Below are 18,372 nucleotides of genomic sequence, written 5' to 3' on the forward strand. Positions count from 1 at the left end.
CCCCAGATTGTTTTTTTTTTTTCAATGTTTTTTTATTTATTTTTGGGACAGAGAGAGACAGAGCATGAACGGGGGAGGGGCAGAGAGAGAGGGAGACACAGAATCAGAAACAGGGTCCAGGCTCCGAGCCATCAGCCCAGAGCCCGACGCGGGGCTCGAACTCACGGACCGCGAGATCGTGACCTGGCTGAAGTTGGACGCTTAACCGACTGCGCCACCCAGGCGCCCCAGCCCCCAGATTGTTTTTAAAGAGAGAGTACACCAGAGTGGATTGCCTGTAATAAAGTGATGAAACTTTTCTTTCAGTTATACAAACATTTATGACTGCGTCACAATGTAAACTCTTTCTTAGTGCAGGCTGTAATCGGAAAGGTCAGAAATCTACCACTCTTCGCGATCACATCCTGAATCTCCAATCTCCGCCAGGTTTCATTTCCTTGCCTATCACTTTAAGCCCCAAGATAAATCACTGTCCTCTACTTTCTTGTCAAACCCCTCCAATTTCCTTTCCCCGGGCCCCTGAAAAACCCTCTGATCTTAATCTGATCATTTGCCCTTGGTGAGCCTGTGGAGCTCAGCTGCAGAAAAATTCCGCAACCCTGTGGGTTAACGACTATTCTCAAGCCACGGTCTTTGCACCTTTCCCCTGTGCTGTCCCACAGCCCCCTTTCCTCCTGTCGAAGTGGTGAAAATGTGGTCCCGGCAGCATCCCAGGGTCACCTATTACAACGGCAAATTCTTAAGTCCCAACCAAACCTACTGGAAGTATTAACAAGCCCCGCCCCCATTCTACGGGGCACCCAAGCCTGAGAACCACTGTCGTCAGGAAACAAATTCACATCTCCTGGATCACCCTAAGTCACCTTTCTCCTGCAGCCTCTGGGATGTCCCCAAATCCTCTAGTTCCTCCCAGCAGCTCTGATCATATGCATTTAAAGGACATCTAATACGAAGCAGGTCCTGGGACACAGCTATGTGCGTGAAGTGGTGTCTAACCTCAGCGGTCACCTGCTGTGACCACCTCTTCCTCCCACGAATGCTCTCCTGGCCACTTGTGCTCTGGATCCCATTCCCTCCCAGTCTCATCCAGATCCTCCTCCTCCTGAAGCAGCTGTAAACACACTATTAGGGTCTCTACTGCTTTACTCCATGCAATGAGGTTTGTTAACGGCGCCTCGGAAACATGTCAATACGTACAAGCCAGGGAGACCGGCCTGGAACAGATCCTCGCGAGCACCTTGATTTCAGACTTCTGACCCCAGAGCTGTGACAGAATACATTTCTGTTGCCCCACCCCCAACCCACCATTTGGGGTGCTTCCTTAAAGGACACGAATACACCTGTTTTTCCTTTCGTTTTTTAAAGAACTTTATTAAGATAGAATTCACGTACTATAGAAGTCATCTCTTTAAAGAGCACGATTACATTTTTAGTACACTGACAGGGCTGGGCAGCTGTCACCACAACCAACTCTGGGACATTTTCATCCCCCCAGAAAGAACCCCCATGCCTGTGAGCCGTCACTTCCACTCCCCTGTCCCCTCCCCAGCTCCCGGTGACCTGACCGCTGAGCTACTTTCTGTGTGTATTCAAAATAACTCAAAAGGAACCCAACAGCATAGGCAAGAGACCGGAAGAGGCAAATCACAAAAGACGTATGAATTACCATACCAACAGGTAAATGGAAAGATGCTCAACATCATTAGCCACGGGGAAAATTCAAATAAAACCGCGACCCACCACCGTCGTTATTAGCAGGGCAAAAGTTACAAAGATCCACGATACCAAGCCTCGGTGAGGACGGAACTCTTAATTTGTTGCTGTTACAAGTGGGAAATGGCACAAACGGCACCGGGGAAGAGTTTGGGAGTTTCCCACAACGTTACACACTTAAGAAATACGTGGTTTGTGCAACACCATTCCTAGGTATTTACCAAAGAAAAATGACCGCATGTGCACAAAGACGCAGCAAATGCTTACCGCGGCTTTATTAGTAAATACTGGAACCAACCAACGGGTGACAGGAGAGACAGATGAGGGCACGGCCATTCAATGGGATAGTACTCAGCAATAAACCGGAACTACTTACACACATGACGACCGGATGAATCTCAAAACCATCACGCTTTCTGAGAGAAGCCAGACAAAAAGAGTATGCATTGTGGGATTCTATTTATATAAAATTTTAGAACAAAGAAAAACTAATCTGCGGTGATGGGAAGCAGATCAGTGCTTGCCTGGGAGTGGGGCTGGGGCATGAAGGAAGGTTTGGGGATGACACAAAGGTTCTGTTCTGTCTTTTGGAGTCATGGTTGCACAGGTGAATAAATCTATCAAAACTCATCTAACTTCACACTTAAAATGCGTGCTTTAATATATGCAAGTTATACATCAATAAAACTTGATTTTTAAAAAAGTATAAAAAAGGGGAAGCCACGGGGTGCCTGGGTGGCTCTGTTGGTTAAGCACCCAACTTCGGCTCACGTCATGATCCCACAGTTTGTGGGTTTGAACCCCCGCATCGGGCTCTGCGCTGACAGTCTGGAGCCTGCTCGGGATTCTCTCTTCCCACCCCTCCCCTGCACATGCACGTATTCTCTTCTCTCTCAAAAATAAATAAACTTAAAAAAAAATGTGTGTGGGGGGAAGAAATTTACTATTTTTTTACTATGCAGAATAGGATGGTGATTGTTAGCTATGTCACCGTAGGCAGTTTTCCTGAGTCCATTCGCTTATGTGTCAAATGGTTAACAGTACCTACCTTACAGATAAATGAAAATACGTGTAGAATACCTGGAATGTTAGTAAATCCTCAATAAATGTCGCTATTAGTAATAATACTATTAACTGCTAAATCAGTTAACGACTAAATCAGCTTGGGAGGAAAATCTGCTTCAGTTTCTGTATCTCCCTCTCTCCTTCTGCCCCTTCCCTGATCTGTCTCTCCATCTCTTAAAAATAAACAAACATTAAAAAAAAAACACAAGACCAGCCTCCTAAAAAAAAATCAAAATCTTAAAAAAAATAGCATGATAAAGAAATCAAGAAGTATAAAAATACACACACACCCCTAAAGCAGGAAACCCCCAACTGTTCGGTCATCCGCTGCCGTGTAACAAACCACCCCAAAATTTCGTGGCTACTGCCAGCAACCAGGTCATCTGTTCTCGGATTCCACAATCAAGGATGGGCTCGGCATCCCAGCGCAGGGCTGGTCCGGCAGTCATTCCTTGGTGGCTGGGGGCTAGACTCAGCTGGGAGAGCCGGGCCTTCCCCCTTCCACGTCCACATGTTACTTGCAGCTCCGGAGGACGCGGGAGCAGAAGGTTCTGACTTGCTAATGAGTAAAGCCTGCCACCGGCACGTCACCGTCTCTGCAGCATTTGGCTGGTTGAAGAGTGCCACAGGGACAGGACAGGGGTCTCAGGAAGGTGTTTCTCTGCGAACCACCAACAGGAGGGACATCAGCGAAAAGACGAGGTTTGCAGGCGGCAGCAAAGACCCGCAGACGCGCCTGGGGTTATAAATGGACTGCACCCTGAACCCTGAACGGGTCATTATCAAAAGGGCCAGAATAACAACGAACCGTAGGAAGATTCAGGAACGCGCTCCTTACGTGCCCCCCTGAAGTACCACACCCACTTCGGTACAAAATGTGTGGTCTGTCAACAGGCTGCTGCTGCTTTTTTGAGGGGCTGGGGTGATAGCCATGAACGTCAAGGTCACCAAGGAAGCCTTTTCAAAAACTACGCATACCTTCTGATTTTAGAAGGGGGCACGTAAAGACTTCTTCGGTGTTCGCTGTGATTCTAACAGGCACACCTACGTCCACACCTCCATCACAGACTCCCAGGAAGGCATGGGATGCAGATAATCCAAAATGTAACTGTTCACCAGAAACTACAAGCCAGACACTGTTTTAAGAATTTGTAAAACAGTCTTATGAATTATCTCCTCTGTTCCTGTGAGTTAACCGGGGCTGACACCTTCTCAGTCTTTCACACCCCCTTCCCAATTTTTTAAAAATAGATGCTAGGTGAGAAAAAAAAATGAAGGCGCAATTATTATTACGACAAAGACAAGACAGAATAACCAAGCAAAACTGGTTCATAAAATTATTACTCATTCAAATACTTCCCGGGTGCTCACTCCTGCCAAGCATGATGCTTCCAGATGCTTCCACTGCGGAGAATACAAGAAGTTTATGTGGAAACATGAACACTGGAGCTACGTACGTAAATGAAGAACTTTATTAACTGTCAGAATTATTAAACTAAAAGAAAAACAAAATTCTGCCAAGAAAGGCCATGGAGAGGGCTCCCTGAAGAGTTTTAAAATAGGAGATTCATCTCCCGTGGACTGATTTCGAGATACAGACTCGCAGGAAGGCAAGGGGATAGACCTGATAACGCTTGGCAACAAGGAAGAATGAATTTTTCCACATTTGTAGCCAAACCTGGGGAGAAGGCTGGGGTTCAGGGCGGAAAAGAGCTAGAGAAAAGCAAACAGGAGATAGATTCCCAAATTAGAACACAATTTTTAACATACCGAAGAGCACGCAGTTTTAAGATTCATCAAAACTAGCAATAACAAAAAATTAGCAAAATGAAGTAAGACGTTCATCGGTGAGCGCAAATGGTTGTTTATGAAAATTATTTCTTCGGGGTGCCTGGGTGGTTAAGCGGTTAAGCGTCTGACTCTCGATTTCAGCTCAGGTCATGATCTCTGGTTTGAAAGTTTGAGCCCCATGCAGCCTGCTTGGGGTTCTCTCTCTGCCTCTCTCCGCTCGAGCTCTGTCTCTCAAAATAAGTAAATAAAATAAACTTAAAAGAATTGTTTTTTCAAAAGTTCTTCAAGAATCTACAATGACCCGTTTATGACCACCCATCCATTCCTCGCTATATACCAGGTTGTCCAACCGCGGGGGGTCAGCAGCCCTATGTGTGGATGATGAACATCTGAAACGTGGTTAGTCCTGAGACATGTCATACACAGTGTAAAACATACAGAATTTCGAAAGCTTAGGATAAAAGGTAACAATACCAAAAATATGCAATATATATTGAAATGATATTTTGGACACATTGGGCTAATAAGTTAAACATACACTGAAATTATTTCACCTGTTTTACTTGTTTAATGTGGTTACTGGAACATTTAAAATTCCCTCTATGGCTTGCATTGTATTTCTGTCGGGCAATGCTGCTCTACGCGACGGTTTAAGGATACAGGAACATCCGGGGCACCTGGGTGGCTTAGCCGGTTGAGCGGCCGACTTCGGCTCAGGTCATGATCTCGTGGTTTGTGAGTTCGAGCCCTGCATCAGGCTCTCTGCTGTCAGCCTGTAAGTGCAGAGCCCGCTTCGGGTCCTCTGTCCCCCTCTCGCGCTCTCCCCCAAAATAAATAAATATTAAAAAAAAAAAAAAAGGATACGGGAACATCCTACTTGTATATAAACTTAGCTGCCTACCAGGAAGACTTCCACAAAGGTTTAAGAAATGGCAGATATGTCCATTTTGTATACGGTCCAGTTTTTTAAGGTAACAGTCATCCAGAAACATGGCCAGATGAAGAAAACATTTCATACCACATTTACGCATCTGGGTAGCAATTATGCAGGATGAAAAGGTCTAGAGACGGAGCGCAACTCCCCTACCCACCCCCCACCCCCAAAGCAAGGAATGTCCCTGTAGATGGACACGAATCCTCAGCACCCCTGCCTGGTGGAGCAGTGTAAGCCACGTGGGAGCCCCAAGTTGGGTCTTGCAACCTCCCGTTTCCAAGGCAGCAGGGCGACGCCGCCGCACCCCGAAGGTGTGTTGGGGCACTCCCTCGGGTGACCCGGGGATCCGGGAGCAGCAACTCCTCAGAATCCCAAATGCGGGCACAGCCACCTGTCTCTAGGATCACGGGAACTGGGTGGGTCCCTGCTAGGGCCTCCGCAGCCAGCAAACAGGGTGAGTGTGTGATCTGGCAGGTACATAAACGAATCTGGTCCATCTCCGAATCCTGGCGTACCCCTTCTCCCTTCTGCCAATGGCACCATTACGCATCCGGGCTCTCGTGGGAACCACCTGAAGGTTACCCTTAGCGTCTCCCACGCCGCAGCCTTGCCGATTCCCCCCTCATCACCTGCCAACTCTGTCTCCTCATCATCCTGCCTGTACCCCACCAGTCCCCGACATCTCGCCTGGTGACCCTGCAGGATGTGCCTGGTCTTCGCCCTTCCACCCCGACTGCCCCGTGCACCTCGCAGAGCGGGGGAAGGGATCTTCTCGAGGGCACAATACGGGAGGGTCAGCAAACTACAGACCAGGAGCCAGATGTGCCCCCCGGTGTTTCTGTACAGCCTGCGAACTACAAATGGTTTTTATATTTCCAACTGGTTGGAAAGAAAAAAAATCAATACTATTTCCCGATGTGGAAGTTAGATGAAATTCAAATGTCAGCGTCTGTAAGTGAGGTTTCACTGGCACGCGGCTACGCTCGCTTGTTTACGTACTGTCTGCAAATGTGTCTTCTTCCTTATGATTTTCCTAATGACACCTTCTTTTCCCTCACTTGCTCTACTGCGACAGTACAGCGTGCACGACACATATTTAGAGAAGACGTTAGTAGATCTTGGTGTCGAAGATCATCTTAATTGTCGCTTAACAGCCTTGACTTTTCGCTGTTTCTAGGGAAAAGTCTAAAACTTTGGACAAGGCCTGTAAGGCCGGTTCCCGACCGACAGTCCGCACGCAGATAAGTCCCGCGTGACCTCCCCGCCCGCTCACATCTCACTTTTTCCGCCTCATTCACCACGCAGGGGTCCGGCCCCACTGGGCCAGGCTCCTTCAGCCCTCAGGGGCTCTGCCCGTGGCGTTCCTTTTGACTGGAAGGCATTTGCCCTTCTTCCCCTGCCCGGCTAACTCCAGCATTATTTAATGACGGTTCTTTGGGGACAACTGTCTACCCCCACCCAGGGTCACAAGAGCTGTCCCCGGGATTATGTCTTTCAAAGCATTTATCCCGATTGTATGTGAAAATGATCTGTGAACGGGCCCAGACAGTGGTGCTGGCTCTGGAATCGCTGCTTCAATTCAAATCCTGGCTCAGCTACTTAATAAACGCGTGATCTTGGGCGACTCGTCGAACCTTTTGGTGGCTCAGTTTCCTCATCTGCAGAACAGGCATAAAAACAGGACCTACACCTCCCAGAGTTTAAGGCCCCCCTCCCCCACCCCACGCTTTGAAAACAACCACTATTGGGGCGCCTGGGTGGCGCAGTCGGTTAGGCGTCCGACTTCAGCCAGGTCACGATCTCGCGGTCCGGGAGTTCAAGCCCCGCGTCGGGCTCTGGGCTGATGGCCCAGAGCCTGGAGCCTGTTTCCGATTCTGTGTCTCCCTCTCTCTCTGCCCCTCCCCCGTTCATGCTCTGTCTCGCTCTGTCCCAAAAATAAATAAAAAACGTTGAAAAAAAAAAAATTAAAAAAAAAAAATAAAAAAAAAAAGAAAACAACCACTATTACTATGAATAGTGGCACTTACTGTGGCTCCCTCACTACGCGAAGCTCCCTGAGGGCAGGGATCAGGACTGCCTTGGCCTCTGTGACTCAGCACACAGCGTCTGGCACATGCAGGGACTTACTCGAGCATTTAATGAATGCCTATCTGAATAACATATGACACCTAATCCCCACCCTGTCCTCTTCAACCAGTCATTTTTAAAAAATGTTTATTTTTTGGGGCGCCTGGGTGGCGCAGTCGGTTAAGCGTCCGACTTCAGCCAGGTCACGATCTCGCGGTCTGTGAGTTCGAGCCCCGCGTCGGGCTCTGGGCTGATGGCTCGGAGCCTGGAGCCTGTTTCCGATTCTGTGTCTCCCTCTCTCTCTGCCCCTCGCCCATTCATGCTCTGTCTCTCTCTGTCCCAAAAATAAATAAACGTTGAAAAAAAAAAATTAAAAAAAAAAATAAATAAAAAATGTTTATTTTTTGAGAGAGAGAGAGAACGCGCGCACACAGGTGCATGTGCGCAGGGGAGGGGCGGGGGGGGGGGCGGACAGAGGATCTGAAGTCCGCTCTGCTCTGACCGTGGCCAGCCCGAGGCAGGGCTTGAACTCATGAGCCGTGAGTCATGACCTGAGCCCGAGTCAGATGCTTCACCAAATGAACCACCCAGCTGCCCCTTCAACCAGTCATTTTAGTAATTCAATCTTGGGCGGGGGCGGGGGGGGGTTGGTGGGACTGAAATCCTTTGGAGAGTGGACAGAAGCCACCTCTTTCCCCAGAAAACATGCCCACAATCCCAGGGAAAGCCCATGAATTCCAAGAACCACTACTCTAAGTTGGCAATACTCCTCAACACGCGCCACCCAGCACTGAAGAGACCGCTTTCCCTGCGGTTCAGAATGAGCGCTGGGTGGTTCAAATGTCCGGCAAATTAAAAAAAAATTTTTTTTTAAAATGTCTGATTATTTTTTTAGAGGGAGAAAGAGACAGCATGAGCGGGGGAGGGGCAGAGAGAGAGGGAGACACAGACTCTGAAGCAGGCTCCAGGCTCTGAGCTGTCAGTGCAGAGCCTGACATGGGGCTCGAACTCACAGACTAGACTGTGAGATCATGACCTGAGCTGAAGTCGATGGTTACTTAACCAACTGAGCCACCCAAGCGCCCCTGCCTGGGAAATGAACCCAGGGCCTCAACCCGTATGCACTTGGGAACCCTTTTCTGAAACCTAAACATAAGACTTTCCATCTGTGGTCATCCCTTCCCCCCATGGGCACTGCAGCGACCTTCTGGTCCCAACTCTGTGCGCCCAGCTCCTGTGTCTCCCAGTCACGCATTCCAGCCCCCTGGTGTACTCAAGGCCGTATGAGCCTGCTCAGAGATGCACCCTACTGTGGAGAGTTCTCTCCTAGCAGGCAGACTGGAGATTCCAGTGTTTTCCCACTCCCCTCCTGCCACGGAGCGCCACATTTTACCTCGGTGCGTCCCCTTTGCCAAGATCGTCTTGAGCCCTCATCCCTCTTGATGTTAGCCAGCATGGTTGAATTCTGCCACTTGTGTTTTTTAGTCATCTAAACAAGTCTTGAACAAGAATAAAGAGAAGCTACGGTTTAAAATATTCTCTTTAACATATCCTGAGTGTGATTTAGATTTGAAAACCGTGAAGTATCAGCCGGGTGCGTTTGTATCTAATACAGTCTTAGAAGAGCATTTTCATTTCATAGAACTACATTAACTGTGAGAGTCGATATTTTCATTTCCACGTACACAAGTTATTTACTATGACACTGTGGAGTTAATATTCAATTTTTAATCTTGCAAAAAGTAGGATCACGTATCTTGTTGAAACATCAATTTCTGTTTCAAAAGTCCCTGAGGAGTCTTTCTGCAAACACAACAGAAAGAGAAATGAGGGAGCGGGACCAGGGAGGTAAGGGGGGTGCCAAGCAGCCAAGGGCACGAGGGAGTTAATTTTGTGAGGATCCTCACACTGTCCAGTTTTCACTTACCCACAGAGCGTAATACAAGGCTTCTAGTACTTCCGTTCTAAATTAATCTCAATTTCGACTTCAAATTCCCATGTCCTACACAGAACTCTTTTTTATCAGATGCCCAGTATACGTTTAAGAATGTTGGGGCGCCTGGGTGGCTCCGTCGGTGAAGCGTCCGACTTCAGCTCAGGTCATGATCTCGCGGTTTGTGAGTTCGAGCCCCGCGTCGGGCTCTGGGCTGGCGGCTCGGAGCCTGGAGCCTGCTTCGAAATTCTGCGTCTCCCTCTCTCCCTGCCCCTCCCCAGCTCATGTTCTGTCTCTCAATCAAAAAAAAAAAAAAAAAAAAAGGGAAAAAAAAAGAACGTTAAAATACTAAAATGATATTCCAGGGGCACCTGGGTGGCACAGTCGGTTAAGTGTTCGACTCTGGATTTTGGCTCGGGTCATGATCTCACAGCTTGTGAGTTTGAGCCCCACACTGGCTCCACACTCATGGCATAGAGCCTGCTGGAGATTCTGTCTCTCCTTCTCTCTGCCCCTCGGCTGCTTGTGCGTGTGTCTCTCAAAATAAATAAACGTAAAAAAATTTTTAAATAATGTGCCAGGACCTCTGTGTTTGAGATATTAAATTACATTTCTAAACCAATCAAGAAATTCATGATAAAGGTACCCACCAGTTTGGATTCTGATTTAAGATGGGCTGTGAGAACTGGATTACTTTTGGCTTAGTTTGCTACTTGATGATAAACAGTTCTAGAACTAAGGATAAAGGTTCTCTCAAGGGTGATCACTGAAGATTTCAAAACGCTTTAACTTGCACAATCATGTTCGAGTGCAGCTCTGACTTATTCGCATAACTAAATACAATCCACTCACGGACAACATTAAAGTTGTTAACTCCTTATTCTAGACCTTCAACTAAGAAAAAAGTATCGTAGGGGGTGCTTGTGTGGCTCAGTCAGTTGACGGGCGTCAGACTCTTGATTTCAGCCCTGGTCACGATCCCAGGGTCGTGGGATTGAGCCCCGCGTAGGGCTCTGTGCTGACAGCACGGAGCCTGCTTGGGACTCTCTCCCCGCCCCCCAACCAAAATAAATAAATAAACTAAAAAAAAAAAAAAAAAAAAAAAAAGAAAGTGTCAGGGCGCCCGGGTGGCTCAGTCGGTTAAGCGGGGCAGACTTTCGCTCAAGTCACGATCTCACAGTTCATGGGTTCGAGCCCCGTGTCGAGCTCTGTGCTGACAGCTCAGAGCCTGGAGCCTGCTTCGGACTCTGTGTCTCCCTCTCTCTCTGCCCCCCCCCTGCTCGCTCTCTCTCCCTCTCCCTCAAAAATAAACGTTAAAAAAATTTAAAAATAAAAGTATATTTTGGACCACGTGATCACAGGTAGGGACGGTGGTTTCTCATTTTGTGGTAACACTGCTGCTTGTCCTTAAGTCCCCCTGCCCCCATTCTGCTGCTTACATTGGAAAATTGTGTTATTAGCATGTGGGTCCTGACACGCTGCCACCCGTGGCCAATTTCTACTGATCTCTGAGAGTCTCACCATTACCAAGTCAAAACACAACACTCACCCCAAACTGCATCACAATCAGAGGCCAAGTCAACTCGCGTTCAGGTGTCCTAAGTCTCCCCAGGCTCTGGTAACTCACTACTCACCGCTCAGAAGGAATGGTCCCCCGACGTTCCTGCGAGGCTGTCCCTCCTCCGGCCCCCGACCACCTCTCCAACTTCACTTCCAACTCCCACCGTATTCTCTGCTAGCCACCCCGCTTCCTTCAGTCCCCGAGCTCGCGAGCGCTTTCCCGCCTCCCCAGCCCTCTCTCCGACCAGGCGACCGACCAGGCGACCGGGCCTCTTCTGGAAGGCTCCTCGAAGACCGCGGTGACCACCCCTTTGAGCAGCATCCAGGATGCGGCCACTCTCCATTCAATTCTGTGCGACAGCAAGTAGCAGCCCAGCCAGGCTCGGCACATGCCACAGTCCAACGATCCTCAGAGAGCAGAGAAACTCTGGGGGGTCCCCTGAGACCTTTTCAGGGGGCTCAGGAGGTCAAAAACACGTTCATCACAATACCAAGACACCAGGTGCCTTTCCCACTATGTTCGTATTTACACTTCAACGCCGCAAAAGCCACGTACGGACGCACAAACGCCAGGGATCACACGCTGCAGCCTTCACAGCCATGCACCCATGGTAAGAACAATTTCTACGGAAGAGTGCCCTTGAGGCAGCAGTAAAAATGATTAACCTTATCTTGAGCCTTAAAGCAGGTCTTTTTAATATTCTGCGTGACAAAATGGTATGTCGACACATGGCGCTCCCGAATACTGAAGTACGGTGTTTGTCTCAAGGAAACGCACACGCGCAACTGTTTGGGAAGTGATCTGAAAATAGCCACTTTGCTCACGGAGCATCATTTTTACTCGCGAGAGTGACCGACCATCATTCTTTCAAATGTGACTATCTGGGCAGACATCTTCCCAAAATGAAAGAAATGAGACTGTCACTTCAAGGAAGACCGGCAGCACTCTGCCAACCATCAAATCCTTAACTCTCGGGAGGACGTGAGAATTCTGGAGAACGTGCATCTCGCACGGTGAGCTTAAAGCCTCCCAATGTTTACATTTCTTCTAAGGAGAATGAGGGTGATGTTTAAAAATGTGATTAAAAGAGTGTATGTTGGGGCGCCTGGGTGGCTCAGTGGGTTAAGCGTCCGACTTCGGCTCAGGTCATGATCTCGCGGTTCGTGAGTTCGAGCCCCGCGTCGGGCTCTGTGCTGAGAGCTCAGAGCCTGGAGCCTGTTTCGGATTCTGTGTCTCCTCCTCTCTCTGCCCTTCCCCCTCTCACACACTCTCTCAAAAATAAACATTAAAAAAATTAAAAATTAAAAAGTTCATATGTTGAAATGCATCAAAACGCAGAAAGATTTGCGGAACAGTGAACCATCCTTTTTGAAATAGCCAAGATATGATGTCACAAAACCAGTCATGGGTGGAAGATCCATTGAAAGCGAAAAATAAACCAGTGGAATTCAATGGAACAGGGTAGAAAAAATTCTTCTACAGGAGTTGGCAACGAAAGGGAATTACTGATACATGCTACAACATGGATGAATCTGGAAAATTTGCATGCGACACGAAAGATGCCCATCACAAAAGACCATGTATGTATGATTCCATTTATACGAAACGTCCAGAATGGGTAAATTCACAGACACAGGAAGGTTAGTGGATGCCTGGGGCAGGGGTGAGGGGTGGGGCAGTGTATCATTAGGTACTGTTTCTTTTGGGCCTGATGAAAGTCATTGTGGACAGATAGAACCCACAGGGACATCAAAATAACATCCGGTGCTGAAACTGTCATGATCACAAATGCAAGCTCTGATGATTCCCTTGAACAGAACAAACGAGCAGCACCGAAAGAGAAAAACAAACAAACAGAAGTTAATTTCAAGCATCAACAGAAGGTGGTCACTATAGGACTACCCCACCCACAAGCACACAACCAAATGTTATCGAGTGCCTGAACACACAACTTCACATGAGGACAGATTTCATATATGGTGAAGAATGTTTTCCTTTTATCATTTTCAATGAAATGTGTCAGAAAAGGATAGAGTAATTTAAAAAGACACTAAGTCAAAATACAGTTGGATTGCATTCTGGGGCACCTGGGTGGCTCAGTCGGTTAAGCGTCCGACTTTGGCTCAGGTCATGATCCCAAAGTTTGAGTTCTAGCCCAGCGTCGTGTCGGGCTCTGTGCTGAGAGATTGGAGCCTGCTTCGGATTCTGTGTCTCCCCATTTCTCTGCCCCTCCCTTTCCCTCAAAATAAAACAAAACATTAAAAAGATATTTTTAATTAAAAAAAGAATATAGTTGGATTGTATTCCACTGGGAACAGATTTAATGACATATTTCTCTATGAAGTATCCAACTAAAAGGTGCATCTTCTTTACTACCTAAAACATTTTGACAAGGTAATAATTTGAGTTACTTCTGAATCGTCTTTTACCAAACCACAGGGCTGTTTCATTTTCTCTCTCATGATCTTTCACATTCCTGTGATCCCCTCTCTCTTGTTAGCCTCAGAGACTTATATATGACCAAAAACCTTTCGATTATGGTCTAATGGTAAACGAGACCATCAAAGCTCTCTGCTGAAGATTCCAGGGAAGGATGTACCAGATTTTATTTGAAAACAGTGACCTGACACTATATTTTTAGCTTGATTTAGTTTAGTTACGTCCTATCATGGGACTACTTGTTGTATTAGAAACAATGGGCGTAAGGGAGCTTGAACATGTGCCACCACTAAAACAATTAATACAAAGCACTCCCAGAAAGCCAGACTGCGTTATAGGTGACGTGTCCTTAAAGGCTTAATTTAACATTGTAAATAACAGGAAAAGCACTTCAGGAAAAAGGGCTGTATAAATTACCTGCGAATTATACATTCCTCACTGGTAGTTCTATCAAGGTTTTTAAAAAAAAATGCAAAATTTGAAAGCCAAGTAAAACAATCACAGCATTTCGTTTTATCTGAAGGCGAACTCTTCAAATAAAGTCGGTAACGCGACAAAGTCACAATGACAAGTACCCTACCTGTCAAACTGGCAAAAGATAGTTAATTAAGAGAACGTTCTGAGAAAGGTGTGGGTTCTAGCTGAGCCTTTTTCTACCACCTTTTATTATTTTCTTTAAAGAGTTTATTCTTAAGCAATCTCTACATCCAACACGGGGCTGGAACTCACAATCCCGAGATCCAGAGTCACACGCTCCAGAGTCACTCAGGCGCCCCCTTTTCTACCTCTCTTTCCCTTCAGTCAATAGGACACAACAGCTCAGCCTCAAAAAATACCACAGCCTAGAAACACATATACTCAAACTTCTCTAGTAGAACCGCATTCAAGCAAACATGTCCGCGAACTAGAAGTCTGAATACTGAGTAATTCTCCAAAGAGTGGCCAATACTTCCTTTTCTGATGCTGGCAAAACAAAAGACCCACAAACCACAAAGTGCCTTGGTTCCTAACAAAGGTAAACAACTTTAAAATCAAAGGCAAAGGTTGGGGGTAATAGATGGAAGGCAAAACAGAACAGATCTGTTGGACATAAGGACTTCTTTAGCAAAAACCGCCATAGAACGCTAGACTCGCTCATTACTGAAGCCTAGAATCACCATCTGGAGAATTTCAAGCAGTGAGTCAGTATCTTTAGGACATTCTTTTAAGCTGAAAACAGGTGGCCCAGGTAGATGTCACCTGCAACTTGGTTATTCAGAGGCACTTTGTATCTGATTAGAGCTCACTCAAGAGCCAGAACAGGTCATAGTCCCACTCTTCCAAATGCAGAGGAAGTAAAGAGAAGAGAGAAAGAAGCAAGGGCTGGGTGACTCAGGCTGCCAATAAAGGTCAGATTCCACACGGGCACTTGGGGAGTGGGCTGCTGGTGGTTTTTCAATGCCTCGATTTGCTGCAGGGTTACTTGCGAGCGGCAGCCACCAAGACCCTCTCACCCATTCCACCGATGGGTAAATAAATACCTATGATTTCCCACTGCATACCAGAGTTATCCCTAGGGCTCTTGGCACCCCCTATCTCTACACAAGCATCTCTCAGCCTTTGGTTTCCCCCCCCCATTCTCAGGACTCCCCCACCCCCCAGCACTTCGACGAGAGAGATGATAAAAGGATGAGTAAGCATGCCGTAGCTGATCTTGGTCAAAGAGCACAGACCCTGGCACCGGCGGTGGAAAATGGGGGTGAGGAAGCAGCACAGAAAGCGGAGTCGGGGAGTTCATCCAATGGGTAGCCGGCAGTTACAAGCTTTCCGAAGGCAGTTATTGTTGCCTCCTTCTGCAATCCCGGTAGACTCCAAACCTTCGCTTTCACCTCCCTATCCACCACCCCCACCCCCCCCGCCCGCCACCACGATCAAGTGCACGTTTTCCTTAGACAGTTACTTCTTAAAAACAACACCGAAAAATAAACGTAATTTCTCCAGGCTTCCGGTTGTCAAAGACAATAAAGCCTCGCCCTGAAGCATGGTTAAGTTCAACGGTTCTGTTTCCTCACTCGTTTTCCGGCACCCCCTCCACCCCCACCCCACCCCAGACCACCTCAGCGACGCAGAAAGGCGACTGCCGGGAACAGTTTCAAATATATGTCAACCTTTGGGAGGGGGGGGAAAAAAACCCCAACAAACTTCTGAATCACTTCGACAGCCCGGTTACAAGTACCTGACCTTATTATTTTTTTTTTCCCCGTAGAAAAATAGGACACCGAGAGATCGGAAATCTCGTTTTCTCTGCCTTCCTACATCGGTCGTGGCAACATCTAGGGGGCTTTCGAAGAGGGGTCTTTTGGGTTTCTTGGGGGGGAAACTTGCCCTCGGGAGCCAAACGTCCTAAATTTAGGTCCCTGGTTTTCTTTAAAATGCTGAACTTCACCACGGACGGAAAAAAAACCCCAAGGTGCCGTTCCCTTTGTTAAAATCCCACGGACTTTATTGAATTTGGGGCGGAAAGGCCGCTGGCAAGATCAGGACAACCAGCCGCAAGAAGGTGGAGAGACAGGTGCGATTTCCCCCCGCGGCGGTTCCGGCCGGGAGCACACCCCTCCTCCGGCTCGGCGGCCCCAGACCACCCCGGACCTCCCCGTCCGCCCGCGGCCTCCCCACGCGCGGCCTCCCGAGCCCGGGCCGCCCCCCGCCGCCGCCGCCGCCGCCCCGCGGGGCCCGGCCTCGCCGCCTCCGCTCAAAATGGAGGTGGCGGCGGCGGGCGGCTGGTTACGAAACGCGCGGCCGCCACATGGCCGCGCCGACCCCAAACTTGGCCGGGCCGCCGCGTCCCGGCGCGCAGGCGAAGCTGGGCCCCGGCGCGGAGGCCGCGCGGCGCCCGCCACTCACCCACAGACCGGTAGCCCAGGATCGCGATCTTCCGGGACTTGGACTGCGGCATCTTGGCGGCCTCCTCAGCCCCGGGCCAACCACATCAACCGCGGCGGCGGCGGCGGCTGCTGTGCTGCGATCGGCGGCGGCCGCGCCGGGGCAGAGCGGCATCCAGGGGCGGGGCGGGCGGGCGCGGGCAGGCGCGGCTGCCTGGGCTCCTCGCTCGCGCGCCCAACCGCCCGGAACCGCCGCGCGGCCCCGCCCCCAAACACGCCCACGTGACCACCGCCGGCGGGGAGGGGGGCCTCCCCCGCTCCGCGGCTCGCGTCAGCACCGCCCTCCCCGCCGCGGCGGCCACCCCCGCCCCCGAAACGCACGGGGGTGCGTCGGGCGACGTTTTACTTTAAGGGGAAATAGAGGGGACGCCAAGATGCCCCCGGAAAAGTCACGACTGAAACTCGCTGCGTCATGACCCTCCCACCCTCTTCCGCCGCCTTTTCCTTACGCCAGTTCTCTCTGGGCGCTGATTGGATAGCTCCCGCCCGCCCGCGCGATGACGGGACGGTAACTCCGTCTCCGATTGGGGGCGGCTAGGAGGCGGAGCCGAGGGCGGGGCTGCTGGCCCAGAGCTAAAAATAAATTCCGGCTGCGACCCCGCGGTAGCGCGCGAGTGAAGTTTGAAGGATTCGAACGTCTCACGGGGTGGGAGTGGGCAAGAGGGGCGGAGAGACGCTTACTCCCCAGTGATTGGTTAGTGCAGGGCGGGGGGCGGGGCAAACTGTGAGGAGTGCAGTGATTGGCGGGACCTTGAGCGGTTGGTGGACTCGCGCCCACTGGGCCCTTAAAAGGCGCGAGGCACGTAGCTCTTGCTGGCTGGGCTGTGGGTTAGGTGGGGTTTCCCGGCGAGGGTTTTTGTTTTTTGCTTTTAACTCCTTCACTTGTGGGCTTAGCGAGTCTGGCTTTAAGGGTGTAGCTTGTTACTCGGCGTCACCCAGGGATGAAGGACGGATATGCGATCATTCAAAATGTTACACATTTCACTAAAAATGTGTGTGCCTCCCCAGTTCGGGTCTCAACCCTGCCACGGGCGAACCCGGCACACCTCGCAGGAAATGAAGAGCGCGAGTCAACACCTCTTTACCTGTCAACGCCTGCATGGCTCATTCCGTAGGCAAACTTAAGCAACAGCTGTGGTTGGCTGGGAACGCTCCAGAACCAACCTTCCAGGCGGGGAGTCAAGTCTATTGGGCTTGCCCACCTGTGTGAGCTGGTCGCTCCTTTAAGGGCACATCGCCGCGTTTCCCACCAAAGGCACATGGGCGACCCCTTTTTCCAGCAGTGCCGGTGAAGGGCGGTTGGGTCGGCACCACTGTTGGCAGTAGGGGAAGGGAGGCCAGCGCTGGAGGCCTCAGTCACCGAAAGTGAAATTGAAGGCCAGGCCCGAGAGTTGAGGATGCGATTGGGACCTTTCCAGCCAGGGAGACTTCCATCATGCTTGATCTTCTTGCCCTTGGTGGTTGCTAAAGAAGCAGCTATTCCGGCTACTCCTACGAATGTCCCCTACTGTCCTCAGGCTGTTTGACGGTGTTGGGACAACCGCCTGCTGGTCACAGCCCTTTGGAGCACAGAGGAGGAACCCCCCCGCCCCCGCTGGGAAGCTGAGTGGCAGGACCGGATTCCTAGGTATGAAGATTTAGAGGTGACTGTCCCATAAATAGGCCTTGTTGAGTTAGAACACTGGCCTTTGGGCAAAATCCTTCCACCGTCCGCTGAAGTACTTCTAAGAGAGGGCATCCTAGGGGCGCTCCGGATCGAAGCCCCAGACAACCAGCTGGAAGTGAAAAATATCTTTGAATTTCTGTGTTTTATTGTAATGGCTTTTGCATTCTACTCTATATTTAGTTGAAATATTTAAAAACTTTAGGTCTTTAAAAAAAATTTTTTTTAATGTTTATTTATTTTTGAGAGAGACAGAGACGGAATGCGAGTGGGTTAGGGGCAGAG

General features: G+C 49.4%; 1 protein-coding gene across 1 annotated transcript in view; it reads right to left on the minus strand.

The window, feature by feature from the left end:
• The window catches only part of RHEB (Ras homolog, mTORC1 binding), a 44,644-nt gene extending 28,101 nt beyond the window's left edge, over nucleotides 1-16,543 (minus strand). The window contains exon 1 of the mRNA XM_030308852.1: nucleotides 16,387-16,543. Within this exon, the coding sequence (XP_030164712.1) occupies nucleotides 16,387-16,438 (52 nt within the window). The 5' untranslated portion in view covers nucleotides 16,439-16,543. The remainder of the gene's footprint in view (nucleotides 1-16,386) is intronic.
• Nucleotides 16,544-18,372: the final 1,829 nt, after the last annotated feature.

The sequence above is a fragment of the Lynx canadensis genome, chromosome A2, assembly GCF_007474595.2.
Source record: "Lynx canadensis isolate LIC74 chromosome A2, mLynCan4.pri.v2, whole genome shotgun sequence".
NCBI lineage: Eukaryota > Metazoa > Chordata > Mammalia > Carnivora > Felidae > Lynx > Lynx canadensis.